Source organism: Nipponia nippon, unplaced genomic scaffold (genome assembly GCF_047370975.1).
Source record: "Nipponia nippon isolate SJK-2023a ecotype South Korea unplaced genomic scaffold, ASM4737097v1 scaffold_6, whole genome shotgun sequence".
NCBI classification, from domain to species: domain Eukaryota; kingdom Metazoa; phylum Chordata; class Aves; order Pelecaniformes; family Threskiornithidae; genus Nipponia; species Nipponia nippon.
Genome location: NW_028262380.1, coordinates 69,401,974 through 69,424,355, shown reverse-complemented (window position 1 = coordinate 69,424,355; position 22,382 = coordinate 69,401,974). Strand labels below are relative to the sequence as shown.

General features: G+C 37.4%; 1 protein-coding gene across 5 annotated transcripts in view; it reads right to left on the bottom strand.

The window, feature by feature from the left end:
* The window catches only part of INPP4B (inositol polyphosphate-4-phosphatase type II B), a 296,620-nt gene that overhangs the window by 38,485 nt on the left and 235,753 nt on the right, over positions 1-22,382 (bottom strand). For all 5 annotated transcript variants that reach the window (XM_087736750.1, XM_087736748.1, XM_009468757.2 and 2 more), the window contains 7 exons: positions 21,509-21,681; positions 20,379-20,502; positions 19,249-19,366; positions 14,861-15,001; positions 11,649-11,746; positions 7,356-7,468; positions 2,535-2,689 (listed from right to left, as the gene is read on the bottom strand). In XM_087736750.1, coding sequence (XP_087592876.1) covers positions 2,535-2,689; positions 7,356-7,468; positions 11,649-11,746; positions 14,861-15,001; positions 19,249-19,366; positions 20,379-20,502; positions 21,509-21,681 — 922 coding nt within the window. The remainder of the gene's footprint in view (positions 1-2,534; positions 2,690-7,355; positions 7,469-11,648; positions 11,747-14,860; positions 15,002-19,248; positions 19,367-20,378; positions 20,503-21,508; positions 21,682-22,382) is intronic.

The window sequence follows — 22,382 nt, the reverse complement described above, 5'->3', positions numbered from 1 at the left end:
CCTGTGGAAATTACGGCTTTTTCTCCCCTCCCTTTTGCCTGCCTGTTCTTTCCTTCCCAGCTTGCTCTCTCAAATTGCTTTTCTCTGCAATTCACCTTTCTCCATCTGCCTACAAGAGAGGCCAGCTGGACGGTCCTTGCCACGCTACCTAGTCAGGGGTGGAGAGGGAGGAAGGCCTGCGTCGCTTCCAGCGCTGCTCCATAAGTACCTCCAGCAACAGATGGGCGGTGGGGAGGGACAAACAGTCCCTGCTGAACATCTGTAGCACCCAAGATACCACAAAAAGCGCTCAAAGGCAGCTCTGAAAACTGTCTGACCAGCTCTCGGTGGGAGCACCATAGAGTTAAGTACTATCTATACCAATTTTACATTTTTATTCTTCTGTTCTGAATTTTTGGGCTTTAATTCACCAGCTCATGAGAAAAAAAAAAGTAGAGTTGGCTGCTCTTTTTTTTTAACCTTCAGTTGTGTGACCAGTGTTCTACAGATAGAAACTAGCATAGGCAAAAGATCTATTTATTTATTATCCTGATGGTGCAGGTTATTTTGTATGCTACTGCCACTACTTGCAAGGCCCTTGTTTTAAGTCCCAGACCATCCAACCACCCAAGTCAAAACTGTTACCTTCCAACCAACATAGCAACTACTGCAGTCAAGGCTGTTTCAAATTCATTTACAGGCTACTAGCAGCATAAAGCTTTTCTGTGTTTAAAACTACAGCAAACCCACAGAATTAACATTTTGTGATGGGGCTTCAACCCCATATACCCATCTGCTCACTTATTTTTTTTAAGTTTTCTCCAGATTGTCTGGGCTTTTCAGCATTCTTTTGTGACTCCAATTTATTTTTCCCTGCAAATACAACTAATGTGTTAATCTTCTCAGCTTTCACATCAGTTACATGATATAAAAGCACTCGAAGTCACTTAACCTACTACACTGTTGTAGTAACAAGTTAGTTTGTATAAATATCAGGACTTTTTTTTTTTTTTTTTTTTTTCAAATCAGGTTTCTATCTGTGAAACTTTTCCAATCTACTACTCAGTGTTATTCTAACATAATAATGATTTTATATAATTAGTTTGCCCGTATCTGGTAATTTAATGTAGCTTACACACTTTTGTATTTATTGGAGACATAAAGGAAAAAAAAAACCACATACTTGAAATGCCAACACAAATGAAATTTAACACAGAAAACTCAGAGATTTTTCATTAATGATAAAACATGTAGTTATGAAAGACTGCACACAAGTCATTCACTCACTGAAATACTGCAGACGAAGGGATTTAAGCAAGCTAATGACACCTACAACACGATACACCTCAGTTTAATACATCACACTACACTAGCACCTTGCAAACCAACTCTACATCTAAGCCATCTCAGTCCTCTGCTCAATTACTCTTTGTAAACATTACCTTCTTTCTTTAGAATACCGATCTTTGCCAAAAGACAAAAGGACCCAACATGTGTAAACCTACAGTATTAATCTAGACATTAAACACCTAGTCTGACAATACTAAATATTAAGGTCAAGGATTATCGATTACAGACTTTAAACATGATTGTTTACTTAGATATGATCTTTGCAAATCCAACATGCAAACAATCTGTGTTTCACGTAAGTGCAAGATATGATTCGGTTACTTCTTTGCAGGCTGACCAGAATATTTTCTGTTAGTTTTGCAGTGGCCTTTGTTATATATTATTTGAATGTTGTGGATACATTTTTTAAAACTTTTATAGAAAATACAATGCAGTACTCATTAAAGGCAATGAGGAACGTTTCTTTAGAGAATATAGCATCTGGATTCATTTTATGATCAAAACTCGTTTGCTCAATGTTTTTTTTAATTCATCGAAGATTCAGATAATCAGAAATCTTTGCATCTTTTAATTACACATTCCTGATAACATCACCCTCAATTTCTGCATAGTTGTAATTTAGAATGAAACTTTTTTTTTTTTTTTTTAAGCACAGTAAAGATTTTATCAGATATTCATAGCAACCACCACCGGTCCAAACCTACTTGGGTCTTTCTTTTATTTTTAATAACATGAGCTAATAAGAATTGCCATCTGTAACACATGCTTATTCTGCTTTCACAATATTTGTCTAAATTTTATACAAATTATTTAATGAGTGTGTAAACATTTAAAAAATAGCCTTAAACCAGAAAGTAACTTCATTGTCATAGAATGTTGTTAAAATTGTTCAAATTTTAAGCCTTATGAAAGCCTAAGAAATTGCTAAAATAACTGCTATTTACCTTGGTCAAATTCTACAGGCAGTGAAGCGACACTTACAAGGTTTCACATATCTATCTCAGAACCTGTTAATTAGTGATAAAACACACAGTTGCAAAGACCTTGCATGCAAAAGTGACTTACCAGCTGGCATGCTGCTGGTCAGCTCTCTGCTAAATCAGGACTGGGGCCTATCACGCATTTGCAACCGGCTTTAGACTGTTCTGTACCGTAGTTCCTGGCTTAGCTCAAAATGCAAGGGACATGCAATAATCTCCACATACCTTCTCATACAATCCAGCGCCCGAATAAAGAAGTCTTTGTGAAGCTGATGCTCGTCCCTCAAGATGGAGCACTGCTCCAGCGTCACTGACATGGATGTCCGGTCTTTGGCACTTTTGCAACAGGTGAAACGGACTCCATTCAGCTTACGGCAAATCTGAAACACAGGCAGACCTCAAAGGATTGCCCTTGTCACACCTTGTGTTCTCTACACGCTAGGCAGACTCTGAAACTCCCACAATTTTGCACTCACAGACAATGAATACAGAGAGCTACAGTATTTCTCAAGAAAAAATTAGCTATTGAAAGGTAGTAATTCCAACCTGAATCACTGCTGCTGACATGTGCCTTTGCAGTTAAATCAGTTATTAGCACTGCCTTGGGAATTTTCATATTCTAAGGATTATGCCCATGCTGGCCTGACACAGTGCCACAAAAGGTGAAAATGTGCTGAAAAGAACTGTAAATTTATCTTTTGTTTATGAATTTGCAGCATTAACACTCCACAAAAATAGCACCAAAAGATTATAGCTACTGATCTATAGCCCATTTCCAATTTGTCCAAATGACACATTTTAAAAGCAGATCTTCAGGGCTTTCATTAGCAGGACAAGCCTACAAATAACCTGTCCACTGAGGAAAAAGGAGCCCTTACTGATTTTAAAAGAGCGCTGCACACAGTCTTGCACCGCAGTCGCAATCAAGTCTCTCTCCTGCTCACCCCAACACCACCCCCCTCAAGTGAAGCAAGAAACTGTCAGTGGACCCAACCCAAAAACCAATAAAAATCTACTGTTCTTAGTCCTAAGCATTTTAAGCAAGTCACTAAAATGTCTACATGTACTACAGCTTACCAAACCATTGCATCCAATTTCCTGAACTCGAAATAAAAAGCATTTGTGTTAGCCCAGACTATAAAAGGGAAAGTTGCTTCATTTTTAACTCACTTTGTGACAGGCACCCTATTCCATTAAAGCTTAATTGTCTGTGCACCCAATGAATGTGGAAAAAACTAAGAAAAACTTTGGCAAGTCTTTTTTAACTCAGGCTCACGAACGTAGAGGACTAACTCCTCGTCAGGGTACGGATTCAGACACATCTATCTATGTACTGAATTTAAACATGGTCTTTTGTTTTCAATAGTAAAACTGACCGATGCGTGACCCAGAACAATTAAAGCCTAACACAAATGACTGCCATGGAGCGTCTACTTTCTCTGTACATTTTGACAAAAATATATGGGATAAGGGAACCATGACATATTTTTTATAATTTCTCACATTAAGAATCAATTTTTCATTGTACCAGCCCATTAGTTTATACTTTGTGCTCAAACAATATTTTACTAGAAAAACTTGAAGGAGAGCTGGCGTGCCCAAGCATGGGTCTACCTTTCCCCTGATGTACACTGTCCTAAGAAAAGGTAATAGCCTCTGCCCAGCTTTGCTGGCTCCTGTCCCTGGACCATCATAGCTGTAACAGCATCAGAAAAGGAAATAGTTATGAGAATAGGGCAAGGCAATAAATTACAGCAGTCAGGCCACATCCTAAGGAACTTCCCAGCTTGGCTATCAAGTGTTTACTTGGGATCTTGCAGGATGAAACTGGAACATGATCTCATAATCTCACTTCAGCAAATAAGCACTTTTTCATCCGTTAATTCCATTCTCAGAAATTCTATTAAAATCAATGGCCCAGACAATACTTACAGTCTTTAAGGTCTTTGTGATATCATGGTAAGGGCGACCTCAAAAGTTGAATCCAGGGAATTAATTAATTGAATCTAACTTTGAACCCAAAGTAGTACAGGCTAGCAAAGGAGAACCTGTGAGTGCTTCTTCCCTCCTATAATTCAGAATCTTAAAACTTAAATCTGTTTAAAAATTTGGAAAATTGCATTGAGATTCAAATAAAGTACTATAAGACAGGTCTTTTTAAGAAAGTATCAAGTAGGGCTGATAACACTGTGAAAGAAGTTAACTGCTTAATTGAAGAGATTAATTCTCTTTACACTGGTCGCTTTTGAAGTCCGTGAGTCATTGCGACTATTCAAAGTGAATGAGTCACACCAAAAAAAGAGAAAAAACAGGAGAAAAATCATTCTGGATGAGCGATGGCCTCTGATGCGGGAAGGAGAGACGAAATCCCAAATCTGGGCTGAGAGCATACATATAAAGCGCTGGCCAGTGAGAGTCAGCTTTGAACTGAGAAGCATTCTAGGCACAACAGGCAAATGACCATAACCACAGCTTATTTTTCATTGAAGTTCAGTACCAATGTCTCGATCATTTTAAAGTGGATTAAATAGAAAACAACCTGTCAACTTAAATAAACAAATTATAAAGTCCTTAGATTCTGATTTAAGGAGAAATGTAGGTTAACCTGATAGGCTGGCCCAGATAAATCCTCAGAATGACTCAGTTCCCTAAGCACCAACAGTTAAACAAAGTAAATAATTAAAATGGGCAAACACAATGATCTGATGCTCTAGAAATCTAATAAGGGACAACAGCAAATATATGGTAATATCATTATATCAGAACACACAGCTTACAATTAATGTCCAGCCTGAATTTTATCTTCAATTTTGCTCACTTCTTCCCCAAATATACTGAAGATATAGGAGAGGGAGAAATGACTTAACATTTATCTGAGCTTTAGAAAGTCTCCCTTACAAACACAGATTTAAATGATTAGGATTGTGATTAAGTTTAAGGAGGGATGATAAAAGCATATAAAATCACGAAGACTAAACCAAGGATAAATCAATACTCTGATTATTTCTCCTGATACAAGACAGGAGATGAAGGGTGCAGCTTAGGAAATAAAAAGATGTAGTATTTAAATCTCTGTCCCATTATATTTAGAATAAGAAATGTTTGTGATACCATTTGCGAAAGTTGACTTTTAAAATGCAGATGTATTCTCACAGTCCCATTACAACAGGGACTATACGCAGGTGCAGATACATATGCATATCCATGTAGAATCTCATACATCTACTGCAATAACAAAGTGACGTCCTTACAGCAGGGAATCACGCCTTTCCAATAAACAAATGTAACATAGTATAACAGTGTGTAGATCAATGGGTCCAGAAGTACTCATGTCAGAAGGTTACAGTAAGGTAAAGAGAAATAGAATACAGTGAAGCAAAAATCTGAAATAGTCTGTATGTCTGAAGAATGCTTTTTACCCATGAAATTATTTTCAGAGAATCCTGAATAGATGGTAGAAGACAACTTTCTATGTCTGAAGATTAAGTAAATTCTGTCATATTCTTTGCAGCTCATTTTACATTATCCTGTACTGATTTATCTTTTACTGTTTTAAAAAGCAATGTTTCATAGCAATTGCAGAACTGTTACTGCAAGAGAAGCTTATATTTTTACTCACAACAGATTTATACTGCAATAGCATGTGATAATATTTATTAACCACAAGGCAAAGTGTTATTAGCAATCTAAAAAATTATAGCAGTGTTATTAACACAAAGACATAGTTAATATTGTCTTGTTCCTGGTGTTAATGAAAAGTCATGGAAAATTTTATTAATATTTTGTATCAAATATTTATTTGCCTTGAAGGGTATATGCATTTCAAAGTTCCCCAAAACACAAGGTCTTGCTTCAATTTCAGTAGATACCAAAGACTCAAGGCTTTGCTTGTATAAATGGGCAGAGACACCAAGGGCACTTTTCGAAATCTAAGACAATCACCTGGTTGAATTTCACATTCCTGAGAAGCTTGAGCTTTTTCGAAACATCTAAGCGTTGCTGTGTTGGGTTTTTTTAACATGTATGTGCAAAACCCACAGAATTGGCAAACAAAAAGGAATTATGTGAATAAAGCAAAGTAAGTATCATTCACTGTTTAATAAACATTCTGCTTTTTTCTCCCTGTGCCTGAACATCTGCCCTTTGCATATCCAGCTATCCGTGTCCTTGGAGTGGCTGTCATGGTGACACTGGCTAAACAAAGCCATAAAATGTGATTGACTAAAAGTTGTACTGATACAATTAAACACTTATTTATAAAACATAAGTACCTTAATTACAGAAAATCAAAAGTTGAGTACAGCAATATTAAACAAAACCCAGAGCAAGCAATCATGTCTTGCATCATACCTCAAGGCTTATGGACACTAAACAATAAAAGGAAAATAATAACCAAATTTTATATTATCAAAGAATGGATATGATTTTAAACAACAACAAAAGCTAGATACTGTAGCTGAATACTGTATTGTCTCTCTCATATGAGGTGATATATTTATAGCTATGCATGATCATCCAAGGAATTGATTCTGCCCCTACTGGGGATGAAGGGATTCCTCTGCCTAAAACCAGACTCAGTTAGTTAAAGAAAAAACATGCCCCAAACAAAAAGCAAACCTCTTTTTCCCTGTTACAGCACTCACTGAGATAAATGAAGAATCCTGCATCTGGGACAAAACAACCCCAAGCAGCGGCACAGGCCACAGACTGCCTGGCTAGGAGAAGCTCTGCAGAAAAGGGCTTGGAGGATGTAGGGACAACAAAGAGACCAAGACCATCTCTGGCTTTGAATTCTAGCCAGTTCTACCAGTTAAGAAAGTGACAGAAAGAAAGTACCTGTAATTTAAGTGTAGGAAGAAGAGATATATTCATAAGTGGGATGAGAGACCATCAGAATGGACATGCTAGAGAGCCATTTCAGCATATCTACCTACTTTAATCATTGAGTTTTCCAATCATATCCTTAAAATCCATTGCACGTAGAATATCAGCAGGCAAGTGAAAATTAGTTCATCACGTGAATGTATTTGAAACAAGAGAGCTTACCGTCGCAGCCAGCCACATGATTTCGACATTCTTTCTCTTTTTGGCCTGGATATTTTGATGGAGATTTTCTAGCAATCCCTTTAAATCATTTTGTTCTTGAAAATGTGGTAGACCTGGAAAAAAAAAAGGGTGATAAGGTTGATGATAGGGTTGTGCTGACTAAAGAATGCCCATATTAAAGAAGAGGTCTATTATTTACAGCCTTATTCAGAAACATAGGATGGAAAGCACCAGCTAAATATTTAGGGAATAAGCGAACCTTATTTCTTTCTAAGTATTGGGTTGTCCTCCCTAAGATCTTCACCATGGAAAATTAAAGTGCCTTCAATTTTTATCTTATAAATGGATGGTGAAAACATTCAAATCTCTGCGGTAGTTCTGTTCATCAACTATTACAGACATTCAGTGGAAATGAGTAGAGAAATAACTGAGTGTATTAAAACTTGCCTTGATGGGATGATTTTTTTTAAGTCAAAATATTTTGCTTTTGTTTTCAAAATGGAACATCTCATTTTAGTTTTAAAATGATGCTTTAGTTCCTAATATAACATAACAGAAGGGTTAAACAGCACTAAATACCCCCCCCCAATCTAACAAAGTATATTTCTCAATCTGAAATTAAATGGGACTTTAATTTTGAAATACAAAATAATTTCAGGTTTACTTAAAATCCAAAATTTTACCTACTTGCCCTGGGTATGGCAGCTGAACTGAAGTTTTATTCATCATAGATGCCTAGAGGGAATTCAAGAGTGGGCAATTTCATTTGCTCTTCTGTTTTCCATGTATATATAGGAGGGCTTTGTTCTAATGTTACCTTTATCTTCATTAGTTTTGAAAATCAGTAGAAACAACCAAAATCTGTTTTTTGAAATGATTTCATCTTATGGAAGTGAAGTAAAAATAAATTTAATAATAGTTATCACCAAAGAAAGGCTCAGAACCAGCTGAAACAAAATTAAACCAAACTGATAAACTGATAGATTTTTTCAACAAAAAAAGTAAGATGTTCCATCCAGTGGGAAAAAAAAAAGCAACCCAAGCCTCAAACCCAAAACCTGAGATTTATATTCAATTCAAAGAGTAAAAATGAGGCAAATGCTAATGGAGGTCAAAATCCATTCTCCTAACCTGATCACAGCTGGAATGATCCGTCTTATCAACAGGCTTTTTACCTTCTATCTCTAATGACTTCTGTAGTTTCCCTTATCCATGATTCATAGTAAGAAGTAATTTAAATATACTCAGAAAGAACTATTCTAAAAATGTCTAAGTTGCCTTACTCATACTGTGCTGCCAAAGAGAAAAAAAAAATGCAGGAAAAGTACATTGAAACTAGTTTTGTAATCATCTTAATGAGGACTGTTTTATCTGCGTATTACAATTCCTGATCATACAATTAGATAATGCAGAGCATATAAAAATACACCACAACCTGCTAGCCCATAATACTTATCCTGCATCTGTTTCTTTAAAACACATAGCATAGAACGAGTCCTGTAAAAAGATGCTTCCAGATTACGAGAATGTATCACTATGTAAACATTTTATTGCTTCAAAGCAGTTTTCCTTTGGTTCACAGCAGAAAATGCATCATCTCAGAGAGATGACTTCACCATAGGTAAAGCAAGATTCTCCTAATTTATAATGTTGCCGAAGGAGCTGCATCTTGACTGGATGTGATCGATCGCTTAAATTCCTTGTGTCACAAAGCAGTATTAAACTGTCAAATCATTCTCACAGATTACAAGGGGGAGAAGCCTGCAAGTACAAAACAGACCCATTGACTTTATGTTGAAAATGCATGTACTGCTACATGCATTATGATACTATGGAAGAAAATCTGTATTTGCTTGCAGGATTTCTAAACCTTGCATGCACCCCTCGGCTCACATGGGACAATACTTTGCAACACTGATGTTGCTGTGGGTGTTAGGTATCATCAAACCAGCAACACCGAATATCACTTGCAACATAGGTTTCTCCGATTTCATGCTTTCAGATATTTAAATTGAGTTCTAACCCGTTCTTTTCAATTAATTATGTACTACTAAACAACAATCATACATTTTTGTACCCTTACTATCATCAGCTATTCTATAAAAGCAGTACTGTTTTGGTGCCTAAACCAGAACTACATTTGGTTGGCATTTTTGGTAGGAATCTTTCTGGGAGCACATTGTTATTTATCGTTTTCAGAGTTTCCTATTGGAGAATTAAAGAGATTAAGAAACAGGAGAATGACAGAGCGCATATTCGTCTAAAAGAAGATAGAAAACTGCATTTGGCATATGCAGTTACATGCAGCTGAAGACTTTTAATAATTGGGAATAGAGAGAAAGCTAGAATATTATTGGCAATGGAAATTACAGAGATGAGAGGAAAAACTAATAGCAAAGGTGGCAATACCTTTATGGGAGTGGAAAATGGAATTCTTTGAAAGGGAACACATGAATGAAGCAGCAGGCAGGTGAGGCTGCCTAAGCCTGGCCAACAGGGCTGCGAGTCCTCAAATTCTGTCTGGCTTTCTGAGCACTATTTGTAATTTACAGCTTTGTGAGCTGGGTCCTGCACTTATTTTGTAGCACGGATTTGGCACTACAGGAAACTATCTGGAAAGGTGTGACAAAGCCATCAAGGAGCCCATCAATACCGAACGTCTCTCACTTGGCTACAACAGCAGGGCTGCTGCCAGCTTGGATGGAGGTTTATCTTTCTAAGTACTTGAGCACAGAGGTGGGGGAGCAGGGGAGGAATCGAAGTCCTCCCCCAGCTGAACAACTTGGAGAGCTTCACTTTTTTCCAGGGAGCTGGTTTAAAAGGCACATTCCTCAAAGCCAAAAGAGTGATTCTGTATAACGGCAGGAAGCTACTGGGCAATGGAACCAGAAGGTGCTTCATGTTCTGTAAAAATTTGGACAAAGAACAGACTCAGATCTTAGAGGTAGCGAAAAAGCAAGAAGGTAATAATAACCAGAAAAGACATGATGAATTAGACCAGCGTAGTTCTCAAAAGCCTGCACAGTCTGGAAGAAGTCCAGGAAGACTGTGTGGCTCACTAATAACCTTTCTGCGGGAAGACAGTACAAGGTTAGTTTCTGTTAATGAAAAGCAGCCAATACTATCTGCCTGCAAATTTTTGCTTTTATATAATCAGATCCATTTATGAGGTAGCAGATCTACCTTAGACCTAACCCCAGATGAGATTAGTTTTTCAGGATGCTTTCTTGGCAGGATTCCCCTAAATTAATTACTAACTTCTTGTATGAGTTTCTCTGTAGAAATCCTAGAAATACTAGAGATGTGGGTGGATGGATGGGCATACTGCCCACCATTTAGGAACAAAGCTTTCACTTCTGTCAAAATGATTAACAAATGAAAATCACCCCGATATAAAAGATAAACATGTTCACATATACAGTGACACATTAGATATAATTTCAAGTACATACATGTAATGGATAATTTGCAAAAGTAATCAACACAAGGTGTTCTGTAAGAGAACAGAAGCTTTGCACAGGATTTTAACCAGCAGTATTCACCATGAGGAGCTACACACATGTCCTGCAGGATGACAGATCTTTAGATTCAAAAGATATGCCCCGCCCTTGCCCAAGGTGAAGGAGCAGAGACCTAAATCCAAGCTATTTAAAATCAGGCTGTAAAATCTGCAACATTTGTGAATATAGCTTAGGCATTAAGACTACTTTAACAGGATTAGATTGATACAAATCATCTTTCCAGTGTTTGCTTTCAACAAAGTAATGTTTAAAATACCAACTTTCTGTAAATTGGAATATAGGGCCTATTCTGATGGAATCATGCTATTAATATCAGTGACATTATGATGAGGCTCATTGCTTATATTTGCATTTGCAGAGTTCTCAGTGGTTTGCCATACCTTAATACATACTCAAAATAAGAATGGAGAGAGTGACAAACTGATGAAAATTCCCACCGAGTATTTCTGTACAAATATAGTAGGTACAGACTGTCCTCTACTTGAAATATTAAAAAGCATATTATATTAATAATTTAAAAGAGCTGTTTAGTTCATCATTACTCTGTTTCACTCGCCCTGTAGTTTCTGCTATGGCCTTGGGCCTGCAATCACTACTGACTTCAGCAGGGCTGTGTACAGGCACAAAGTGTTTAACTTATGGAACAAGTTATGGGATTGAGGCCTAAATTTAAAAGCTGCACACTAATATTGTGCTAATATTACTATCTTCTAATCTTCCACCGATCAAACCTTTTCAAAGCCACTTGGCTATTGCATTATTTTGTACTCACAATCAGGAGGCATTTTTTCCGTCAACAGCTTGTAATATTCTTTTAGAAGTTCTAAGTTTTCCTGGTTAATGTTTTCCTGCAAAGTGGTATCTCCAAACCTATAAAAAAAGCACAGTAAAATGCTGAAAAAACCCCAGCCAAACCCAACCCAACACCAAAACAAAGCTAAATTATCCTTCAGAATGATTTCTTTGCATAAAGAAATAACTTTTTTTTTTTCTTGTGTTGAACGTACTAGATTTTGTCAAACATACAGTTGCTAATGTCTCATGTGCTTTGGAACTAATATTTGGGAACGAGGTCATCACTCATGGATAATTCTTCCAAAAACTTATGGACAAAGTAATCCATTTACAGCCAAATGTTCAATAGAGCACATATTCTTTTTCCCCTAAATGCAAGGGGAATTTAGGCATTTTTTTCCCTTTCTCCCCTAAATACCAGGGCTCTTTGTGGGAATTTCAAATGGCACCACAGGCAGAGAACACCAACTCCTCCATCTCTTACTGCTGCTGTTGCTCAGGTATATTGATTTCTACCAGAGCGGGACAATATTGGAGACACACAAGATGAAAGAGATACAAGTGCCAGGTGGAAAACCTTCTGAAGAACTAACTTCTGCTCTGGTCTGAGAATATTTGCTATAAATAGTCAAATTGATTACTTCTTTGGGCCCTTTCTGCCCTATATGGCTCCTAAGCCGTTAGTTATCTTGGTTTCTTGTATGTGAAACTAATGAGAGAACCATTTCTCTGCTGTTGAGCAGTGATTTCACCATTAAGCTTCACAGTGTTGTGACCCCCAGGCTAGCTGACTTCCGCTGCCTGCATTTAAGCTTGCTGCAGCACACAGACCTCAGCAGCTGCTCTACAGTGCTGCAGCTGGCTCAGGAGTATGTTACGGGGCTTCTTGCAGCAGCCAAGTCTGCTGGGAACACATCACCCAAATCCTCATTGTCCTGCACCTCACAGAAAACCCAGACATCAGGATGTCATTACGCTTATCCATGAAATGACTATAGCTATACGGGCAAGCATCTTTCTTTCCAAGACGAAAATTTCTCAGTTAAATTTCACATAGGCTAAAAAAAACCTCCCAACCCCCCCTCTCCTGGTCCCTCTACTATGAGAGATATAAATGAATGTAAAGACAGGAATGTCCCTTAGGCAGTCAGGGACAAGTTTTTGCAACTCATCTTTAAAACAGCCTTGAAATGAAGAAAAGGAAGACAGAAAAAGAAACAGAGGAGTACAGAAAGAGAGGCATGGTCAGGTTAAGGGAGAAATTCAGGTAGACAAAGGGGGACACAAATCAGAAGGTACTAAATGTACTGCTACATCATGCAGAAGGGAATCAAATATTTAAATGGGACAAAGAGGGAAAAGACTCGGCTATTTCCTCAGTAGCCATTGCTGCACTGCCACATGAGAATATTTCTTTTAAACCAGATATATTCTCAACTGTGCTTTATAGAAAGAAGAGATGTTTGCATCTAATAAAGTAACATTGTCTAGCAATTTATCACAAAACCTTATTTCTATTCTCATATTCATTTCCCCACAAAAAAATACTTTTTACCAAAAAGCATGTGCAGTGTTTCCAATCTCAAAGACAAATGTGCAGCTTTAGGAGTTAAGCAATATTTGGAATAAGTCTAATGTTTACACCTGTAAGTACATGTGGACAAGCTGTTTCTGCATGGAATAATCCAACTTGATTTGCTTGATACATATAGATATTAATATATATCTATAGATATACATATATTAATTTTTCATTCACGGCTGGCTTTGTGTACAATGTAAAATCACCACTGTGAACAATATTACCGTTCTTCCTGCCACTGCACCTGTAAGCCAGACATCTTTTCACACCGACTCCTCTACATGTTCCCATATACCCAGGGTATTTCTAAATCTTGTCAAATCTTTCTTCAGGACATTTGTAATATATAGTCCTTCCTGCCTATCCCACCCACGTAAGCTCTCACAAACTTGCTTCTTGGGTACTGCATACTCCTTTTCCCCGATTTTGGAAAAACGTGATGTGTCCTAGTCACAATTGTCATGACTGATTTTGCACCCCATCACTTTGGCCATATCACTCCTCTTATAGCATCACTTTTCCTTTCTTTATGGCATCAAGAATAAGCTATTTTAATTTTCAAGAATGTTTCATGTTCCCTAACCAGCTACTCAACTCTTTCACTAGTAAAATGCCAGTTTTTACTGTCTTCTCATTCAGCCTATGTCTCGCATTTCAATTTTCTACCTTAATTTTCTCACACATCACCAGAAGTCTTCCTTAAAAGACTCCTTTTACTCTGTTGTCTACAAAGAACAGGACGTGAAACTCCTGTTGTTCTTAACTTCTTGCCTATTGTCCACGTTAATGGTTTTTCACCGTTTCCCTCTAGTTCCCCAGCTACACTTTCGCTTTTGAGTGTGTAGTGAATGCAATCTAAAGATAAGTATTATGTCTTGGTTGCTCTGTTAATAAAACTAGTTAAAAAAAAAAAAAAAGAAAAAAGTAGCTGTCTCATTGTTGATGTCTGCCTTGCAGTTTTAGCATTGCACAAACTTGGTAATTTAACATGACCGACAGATACCCTTCTCTTGGAAGGGAAAACTAACAGGTTGGTGAAACTTTGACTGTTACTGTACTAATTAATTAGTTTCCAGCAATCTTTTCAGAGGCATAATATTAACACATCAGAACTTTTAACATCAGCCTTCATGTTTCTACAACATATTACTAATGCATTCCCTATTATTAACTACCACTCCTCAAGCCTGGAAAAAAGCCCTAAAAAGCTGAGAAAAAAATATCTCTTTCTAGCTTATGACTTGGTCCAACACCTTCAACCCCACCTTTAAGATAATAATCATTTCAGATTTTCAAACTCGTATTTGAGAAGGCCAAAGTACTGTATACGAACAAACTTCTACATCCATGAAATAGAAATCCATTTTATATCTATATCCAAAGGAAAGTTGGTGTTGACTGTGAAATAAAGTCCTGCATATGGTCGTATCTTCACTTGGACTTCATAGTCTGTGCTTATTTCCTTTAATATTTTTAAAAATACATACCAAGTCAATGTGAGATGGCCCAAGAGCAAATAACAAAAAAAGATTTATTTGTAATCCTGACAGATATCTTGTACAAGCACGGGATACTTGGACAGAAAACGAAACACAATTTTTTCTTACCGCTCTGCAAGTGTTTGCTGTTCATTGATTCCAACATTAAAGAGTACTGGATACATGCGAAGTAGCTTTCCTTCTTTAATCTCTTGTGGCAGCAACTCAAACATCTTTGCTGGAAGCTGGACCTCTATAACATAATGTTCACTAGGAAAAATAAATAGAATAAGGACGGGAATATTGATTGGTTTGCTTGAAATGATAACCTTCCTAAATTATAGAGAACATGTAGACTTATAAATCAGTTCCCCCCTTTTCTCCTTAATTGTATTGAACCATAAAATGTGACAATTTAGTTTGCTTGTTTTAAGAGCATAACCAAGCTACACAGAAGAAGACAGGTATATATAATTGTACACTCTTGATACTGACTTCTTCACTGAAGTGGAAATAGGAGTAAAGATGAAAGCAGTAAAAAAGTCTTCTGCTACCAAAATATCAATGAGAACACCTCAACTCTTAAAATGCATCTTGCTGAGTCACAAAAACAACTTCCTTTCAGAAGTCACAACTTGATCCTGTATCCATTCTCAATGTAATATGAGCAAAAACCTTTCACAAAAACCCAAAGCAAAATTTCCATTTTCTTCAGTGGCTGGATTTTCTCCCTGCGGATAGAAAGCATCACCAATAACAAAATTGACTCTGTGAAGATAATAATTGAAGGCTCATTACACAAACATGAATCCTATTTTAGGAGAAGGGATAAGATATATAGCAGTTCTGGTTTTATGTTTGTGATTGGTCTGACTTTATGAAAAACATGTTACTTTGGCTGCCAGTCCAAATTCTGATCATGTGGAACCCTCAAGTTGAGTTTCACCTGTCTTTGAGGTTTGATGCCTGACCTCACAACAGAAACCACAGCACGCTGTTAGCTTAGCTTTTAATTAGCTTTCTTTCTGTTATTAGAGCAATCAGTCTAACAAAAAAAGAGCAGACTAGAAGCAAATCCACTTGTCTCCAGGATTTGGCACTTTAATCATTCAAAGAGGGCCAACTGATAACGAAGACTGACATTTTCTCTCCTGCAGAGCACATCTGCTATACCACTAAGAAGGAAGAGTATTACAGCAACAGCAGGGATAGGAGGATCTATATCCTGCCTACAGAAACCAGGCCTAGGAAGTCACACAACTTTTGCAGGTAAACTTAAGATGGCGAACTGTTTGCACCTATCCAAATAATCTACCATGAAGTCCCTCCAACTGTTATTTTAATCAATCATGTGCTTGCTAAAGAATTAAAATATAATCTGGATTACCCACATGTAGACTCTGGGGAAGAAAAGGCAGAAAACCTTGAAGAAAAAGGGCAGTTTCTGCAGTAGCTCTGACACCCTTGGCAAACTGGAGGGATGAGTGGCACTATCTCAGAGCAGCTGTTTGGATAAATAGCTTCAGCTTAGAAGAGCTAGTGGTCATGTTTGAACCTCTATCCTCCCCCTATATCTGAGAACAAAATAAAATGGATCCAGTACAGACTTGTGACTGACAAGTACTCACATTCAGCTAGGGCAACACCATATGTTTTGATATGGGCTAGAACTAGTGTGTAATCTTTGAGCAAATGCCAGATGCTCCCTACTGAGGGGGGTTATCAGTTTTGAATGGAGGATACATGTCTTGGAGTGCGGGGCAAAAAAAAAAATAGTTCCACTCCCCAGATAAGTCTATTTGGTTTGTGTTTTGTTTAATTAATTCACCCATGTGAAGGAAATAGCAAGTTAGCAAGGATGACCGTAAAGAACTCCGTACAAATGGTGTTTGCATAGCAGCATTCATTCTCAGCCTGCATGTGAGCACTCCTAGCTGCTGTCCAGTGCTGCCAGAACATTTTTCTGTGATGGAGTGCTTTCATGAAGTTGAGAAGAAATGTTGGTTTAGTCTAAGTCAAAGAGCATACGCTACTGAACCAAAATGCCACCAAATTACTGCATTGCTACATTTCACACCCCCAAAATCACCACCAATCTTTCAGTGTGTTAAAGAACATTGAGAAATGCTGACCTTTAGGCATAATAAATTAACATCGGTACCATTTGAGAGCTTCCCCTTGTCCATTCTTTTTTTTCCTCAAAACATTTTTTTGAAGTCTCAGAGATAAATCAGGTGGAGAAATCCAGCATGTTTAAGAGAGTAAATATTAAATCATCATCTCTTTCAGAATGAACTGTATAAATTTAGGTATTAAATATTTAAATGTATATGATTTCACTAAAACAGGACTACTTAAGAATATCCCTTTCTTTAACCTTATTTGCCTTATTCTCTAATGTTTGTTATCATCACATATGAAGCTAAACAAACACTTGCAGTCCTGTTAGAAAGCTTCTAAAAAATACCCCCACGCAGCTGCGGGCCACAGACCCTGCAGCTACTTCCAGTTGGCTGAAATTGCACGCTCTTAGTTCATTGCAATAAACACCAAACAAGTCATTTACACGCACCTTTGCTTTGCAACAGAAAAAAAATGCACACGTGGTCAGTCACTGCATCTCAGCCGGCAGGTGCTTTACCCAGCTCTTCTTTTAGCCAAGTGACAACTTTTTAGATCACTTAAATGTGGACGTAAGTGCTAGTCCACTCATGGGCTTCGTTGAAAACATGGTATCAAACCCTGTGACGCCTCAAGGTTCATGCACACAATCAAATACATTCTATCGAAGAATTTTATAAAAGTAAGTGTTAACCATTTTTGCCTATAATAAAAAGAACCTGAGTGCCTGAACAGAACTTCACTGGATGGTTGGGGTCAGCCACCCACTTAAGCAGGTTAGCGCACTGCTAGTCAATGCCACGCTCTTTGGACTGATTTGTTTGTGTACACAGAAGCTCAGTCTTAAGCACTTCCCTAGAAAAACAATTACAAGTGAATGCTCTGACTGCACGATAAGAATTTTTAGCTTAATTTTCTGTCTTGCATTTCTACAGTCTTTTAGTCTCACTTTATTGAGCCACATCATATAAGAACAAAAATGAGCTAAAAATTGTGGTATTTTTAAATGTTAATAAGAAAATAACTAGGTTTTCCACTGTCTTCTCTTTTTATGGTTGACTTCCAATGCTGTGTGATAGGAGCTGTCTCATCACAGCTCTAACAGGAATGGAGCTTCTCCACAAAAGCCTTAAAGATTTTTTTTTTTGTTGTTGTTTGATACCGATTCCATCCAGTGAATACCTGCCAGTACGTACAGTACAGCAATCACAGGCAGTAACTCTTCGTCCTAAAGACTGACTACTCCATCAATCCAGAATGCCTGAGGCAGCTTAAAGCTCGAGTCTCTTTCAAACCCAGGACCTCCTAGTGTGACAGTTCAGTGTGCTGCAGTAATGGCAGCAAGCCAGTAAATGTAGCTGCTGGATTTTTCAAGATTTTTGTCTGCTGTGATTTACAAAGGATGCATTTCTTCTGTTTTATCTACACACCACAATTATTCTTAATTATTCCTGATGTGTTGCCTATCATACTCGGGCCTTCCTGCCATTTATTTCAATCCTTTCTCAGAAGGCCCATAGGATGAGAGTGAATCATCCAGAATAATTAAGTAAATCAGTGGTGAAAGCCCCCTTCAGAGGAAACATATCTTTTCTAAAAGTTGCTGCTTTTAGCTGAATTTAATTTACAGTCATCTTAAGAATAATGATACTATTAAGGAAGTGATTTCTGCAAAAGTAAAAACATTTGGAGCTTCAGACTAGAATAATAATGAAGATGAAAAACCCATTCCTCCTGTGTAACAATCTTGTTAGCCCTCCTATAGCCTCAATTAATGAAGTATTTCAGTTTACGTCCTGATATTCAGCAGAGCTTATGCGAGATCCATAACGTATTAGTGGCTTTATGCAAGTATTTCCGAGGTTGCATATGTCCTTTGTGATCTTCAGCAACTAAGATAGGCTTCGTTTTTCAAAAGTGACCACTAAGTTTTGGCATCCGAGTTTTTCAGTTTCCATCTTAAGACAATCAAGGCCTAACTCTTAGAAATGCAATTTCATTTGTCACACTGAAATACAACTTCTGGACACCTCAAAAACAAGGTTTCTTCAGTTAGAGGCCACTTCTGTAAATAATGACCTTGTCACTCTCTTTGATTCAGTATCTATATATGAAAAATGCAACAGAAACTCTGCACAACCCGGACGCTGTTCTGATTAATTTGTATCAATACAATTGGAACTTTTACCTTTTCATCAGGAAAGTAACCCAGAGCCCATATTACTACTAGCTTTACAAATCCTACTACCTCGTTACATCTCCATTCACCTCACAAAAAGTAAAACTACTGCACTTTCCACATAATAGAACTCAGCGACAAGAAAACCATTATCTGGGTTTTCATGTGCTACAGATTAAAACTACATGCCATAGGCTCCAGGAAACAAAGTTCTTACCGCCTTCCAGTTATAACAGGCAAAAAATCTTCTGATTTGGCTTCAATGACTTTAAACATTACTTTCTGCAAATCTGAAATTCCCACAGCCATGTCTTCTAGCATCCCTGCTTCTTCACCTATATGGAAAGATTACAGAGATTATTAACAGAGTAGACAGATCAGTCACTGAATAGGTTATAGTAAAGCAATATGAGGATTATATTTTCCAGTCTGTGCACCTAAAAATCACAGCCCTAAATCCACATTAAAGTAACCTAAATAAAAGCTTACTGATTTTTAGAACTGCTGACAATTCTCTGTGGCCTAAATGGTAACTATGAGTATTAAGCACCCCTGAAAATCAGCCTGCTCTATATGTGCATAGAATAACCTCAGAAAAGCCATTTTTGTCTATTCTGAAAGTGTTTTTAAAGACTGACCTGCTGATGGAGGACAAAGGTTTTGAGAATAACAACAATGAGAATCGTGCAAAAGGGAGCCTGACAGCAATCTCCAAGTGAGGATCTGTAACTGCCTGTGCATTAAAGAGCCGCACAAATGTGGTCTCTACTGTGGTCAAAATCTCTAATTTAGGGAAGGATTCAAATACATCTAATTCAAATAATTTTGAAACACATATATGGCAGTTTCTCCCTCCAAACGTCCTTTTTAATACCTATCGAATGATGGCATCTGTAACAAGCTAGGAATCAAACAGTTTTCAAGCTATCTTCACATAACCAATACTGTCATGGTCAAGGCAGAGGCTGACAGAGTCAGTAACTGTTTAAATCTGCTGTTTGGCTTAGCTTTATAAACCTGCTATTTTGGGTGAGGCCAAATGCCTACACGAACGGAGACAGTTTTTATTAAAACCAAAAGTTCCACTAGCTGTACTGAGGAAGGAGTCTCCTGTATTTAAGACAATGTAGTTCAGCACTCTGCATGGAATAATTAGCAACTAGTCTTCTCAGAGGAATTGAGAATAAAACAAATGAGTACTTTTTGGTGCAGAACTGACAACACAGTATCAATTACTTCAACTGTGCTATTATATGGAAGCCTACTGTCTCCCAAGGATAATATTTGTTGGTTCAATAAGTCAAATTACTGGAAGCAGAACAGAGCTTAACCAAGAACAATACTTACTATACGTACTAAGGAGTCCTTCATATTGCACGAGCAATCCAACAGTATGAAGCTGTTGTAAAAATCCTTGATCATGTAAACCTGTGTGCAATTTGATTATAAACCCACAGACCAATCCAGCGAGCTACAAAGACAATGAAAAAATGTGAAATTAACAGATGTACCATTATAACATAGTTAAAATGAGGCTTGCTGTCATTATACACAACAGAAGTAATATTTAGATATTTGAGAAAACAGCATAGATATTTCTGTTTAGTGACTACCTACATAATTTCATATTAATATATTACTGAGGCATTTTTTTGGTGTAAAAAGCAGTGAAATATTCCCTTATTTTACATTAGATAAGCTTCATTTGTTTTGTGGGGTTGAGTGTTATTTACACTGACATAAGCGAGACCAGAACCTCCGTTGACAGGCTAGTGAATAAGGCTGAATTATGATGGATTTGAAAGCAGTAAGGCACCTAATGCAACTGAATCTCCTTGGCTGTTGCACCCTAACTCCTTAATTATGTTAGGAAAAACATATAACTTAAGGGAGAAATTAGACGAATCATTTAGAGAAAAATCTGTCTGGAAAACATGATCTACAGGAGAAGATCAAAAGAACTTCAGTTATTTACCAACAGAAGACAAGTCTGAGAGGAGACATACTAATAGGCTTCAAACACATAAAATACTGCTACAAACTGAAAACAAATAATCTGTTCTTCATTTCCAAGGTGACCAGGAGAAAAAAAACACCTAGCTTGAATACCAGCAAGGAATACTCAAGGCTAGACTTGAGAACTTCACCGATGGGTGAGGTTACTGGCATATAATCTAGGAAGACTAAAAATAGCTATATAGATCCTTCTTTGTCCAAAAGGGAGATTAGGTAACCTTTTCCAGTCCACTGAAGACCTACTTCTCTCAGCGATACAGTTACTATGGATTTCCATTTACTATTAATTTCTCTATCACATTATAAAATATTGAAGTGGATCTAATGGAAAATATATCAAAAAGTTGTGTTAAATTGGAAAAAGAAAAAAAAAACAACAAAAAAGAAAAACACGAACACTGGCATGAATAGTATGCTTAATTATAGCAACAGTAGGAGATAAGCGACACAAGACAACCTACTGCTTGACTAAAGACGATGTCTCTTCTTAGGGTCAGCATCAAAGATTGCGGCAAACCACAGGCAAGTTCCTGGAGCAGAACAAAGGCCATCGATTGCTTCGCCCTGGTCACCACCTCTCCCATGCAGTCCTTCAGCGTAATCACCAGGGGATAAAGCTGTTCGTACCAGTCACCTACAACAAGACAGATCATCTGTTCCAAAACAGAAAACTTGCAGTGAAAATCCTTTTCAGAATGGAAAGAGGGCTGCCGTGGCTGCATAGGTCGTCCTACGCTTCAAAACGACCCTGCAGCTCTATCCTAACCATTGTGGTACAGCAAATGCCACTGGAGAATATGCTTAGAGACAGGACTCCAGCTTACCACCGAGACTGGGGCTAAATCCTTCGTCTGAATCCAACTATATCCTGAAACAATGACTTTTTAACAGACCTAACTCCTCTGTAAAACTTGCATTAAAGTGTCATAAACAGAGCATACAGAGATACATGTGAAAACTCATTTAGCGCAAGACGAATACAGTGGAGATGAAGATCTGTTCTTTCCAGCACTGACAACTTGCTATCTAAACAAATGAAGTACCGTGACAAAAAAAGGGGGGAAGAGCCTATATTTAAGAAAAAGTAGGTGCTGGAAGGCAAAACAGAAGAACAAATAGATATCTGGAAGCACATTATCCGTTTAATGTATAGGCTGGAGAAATACTAACCTTCAGGTCACATTCCTTTTTCTTTTTACCTTCTCTCTATATTGTTCTCTTTAAATATTTAGAGATATTGAACTCATTATTTTTTTAGCTACTTCGAGCAGAGAGATTTAGAACTATTTTGTAATATGTTTTGCTCTGTTAGAATATATGCTAGGGATATCAGAA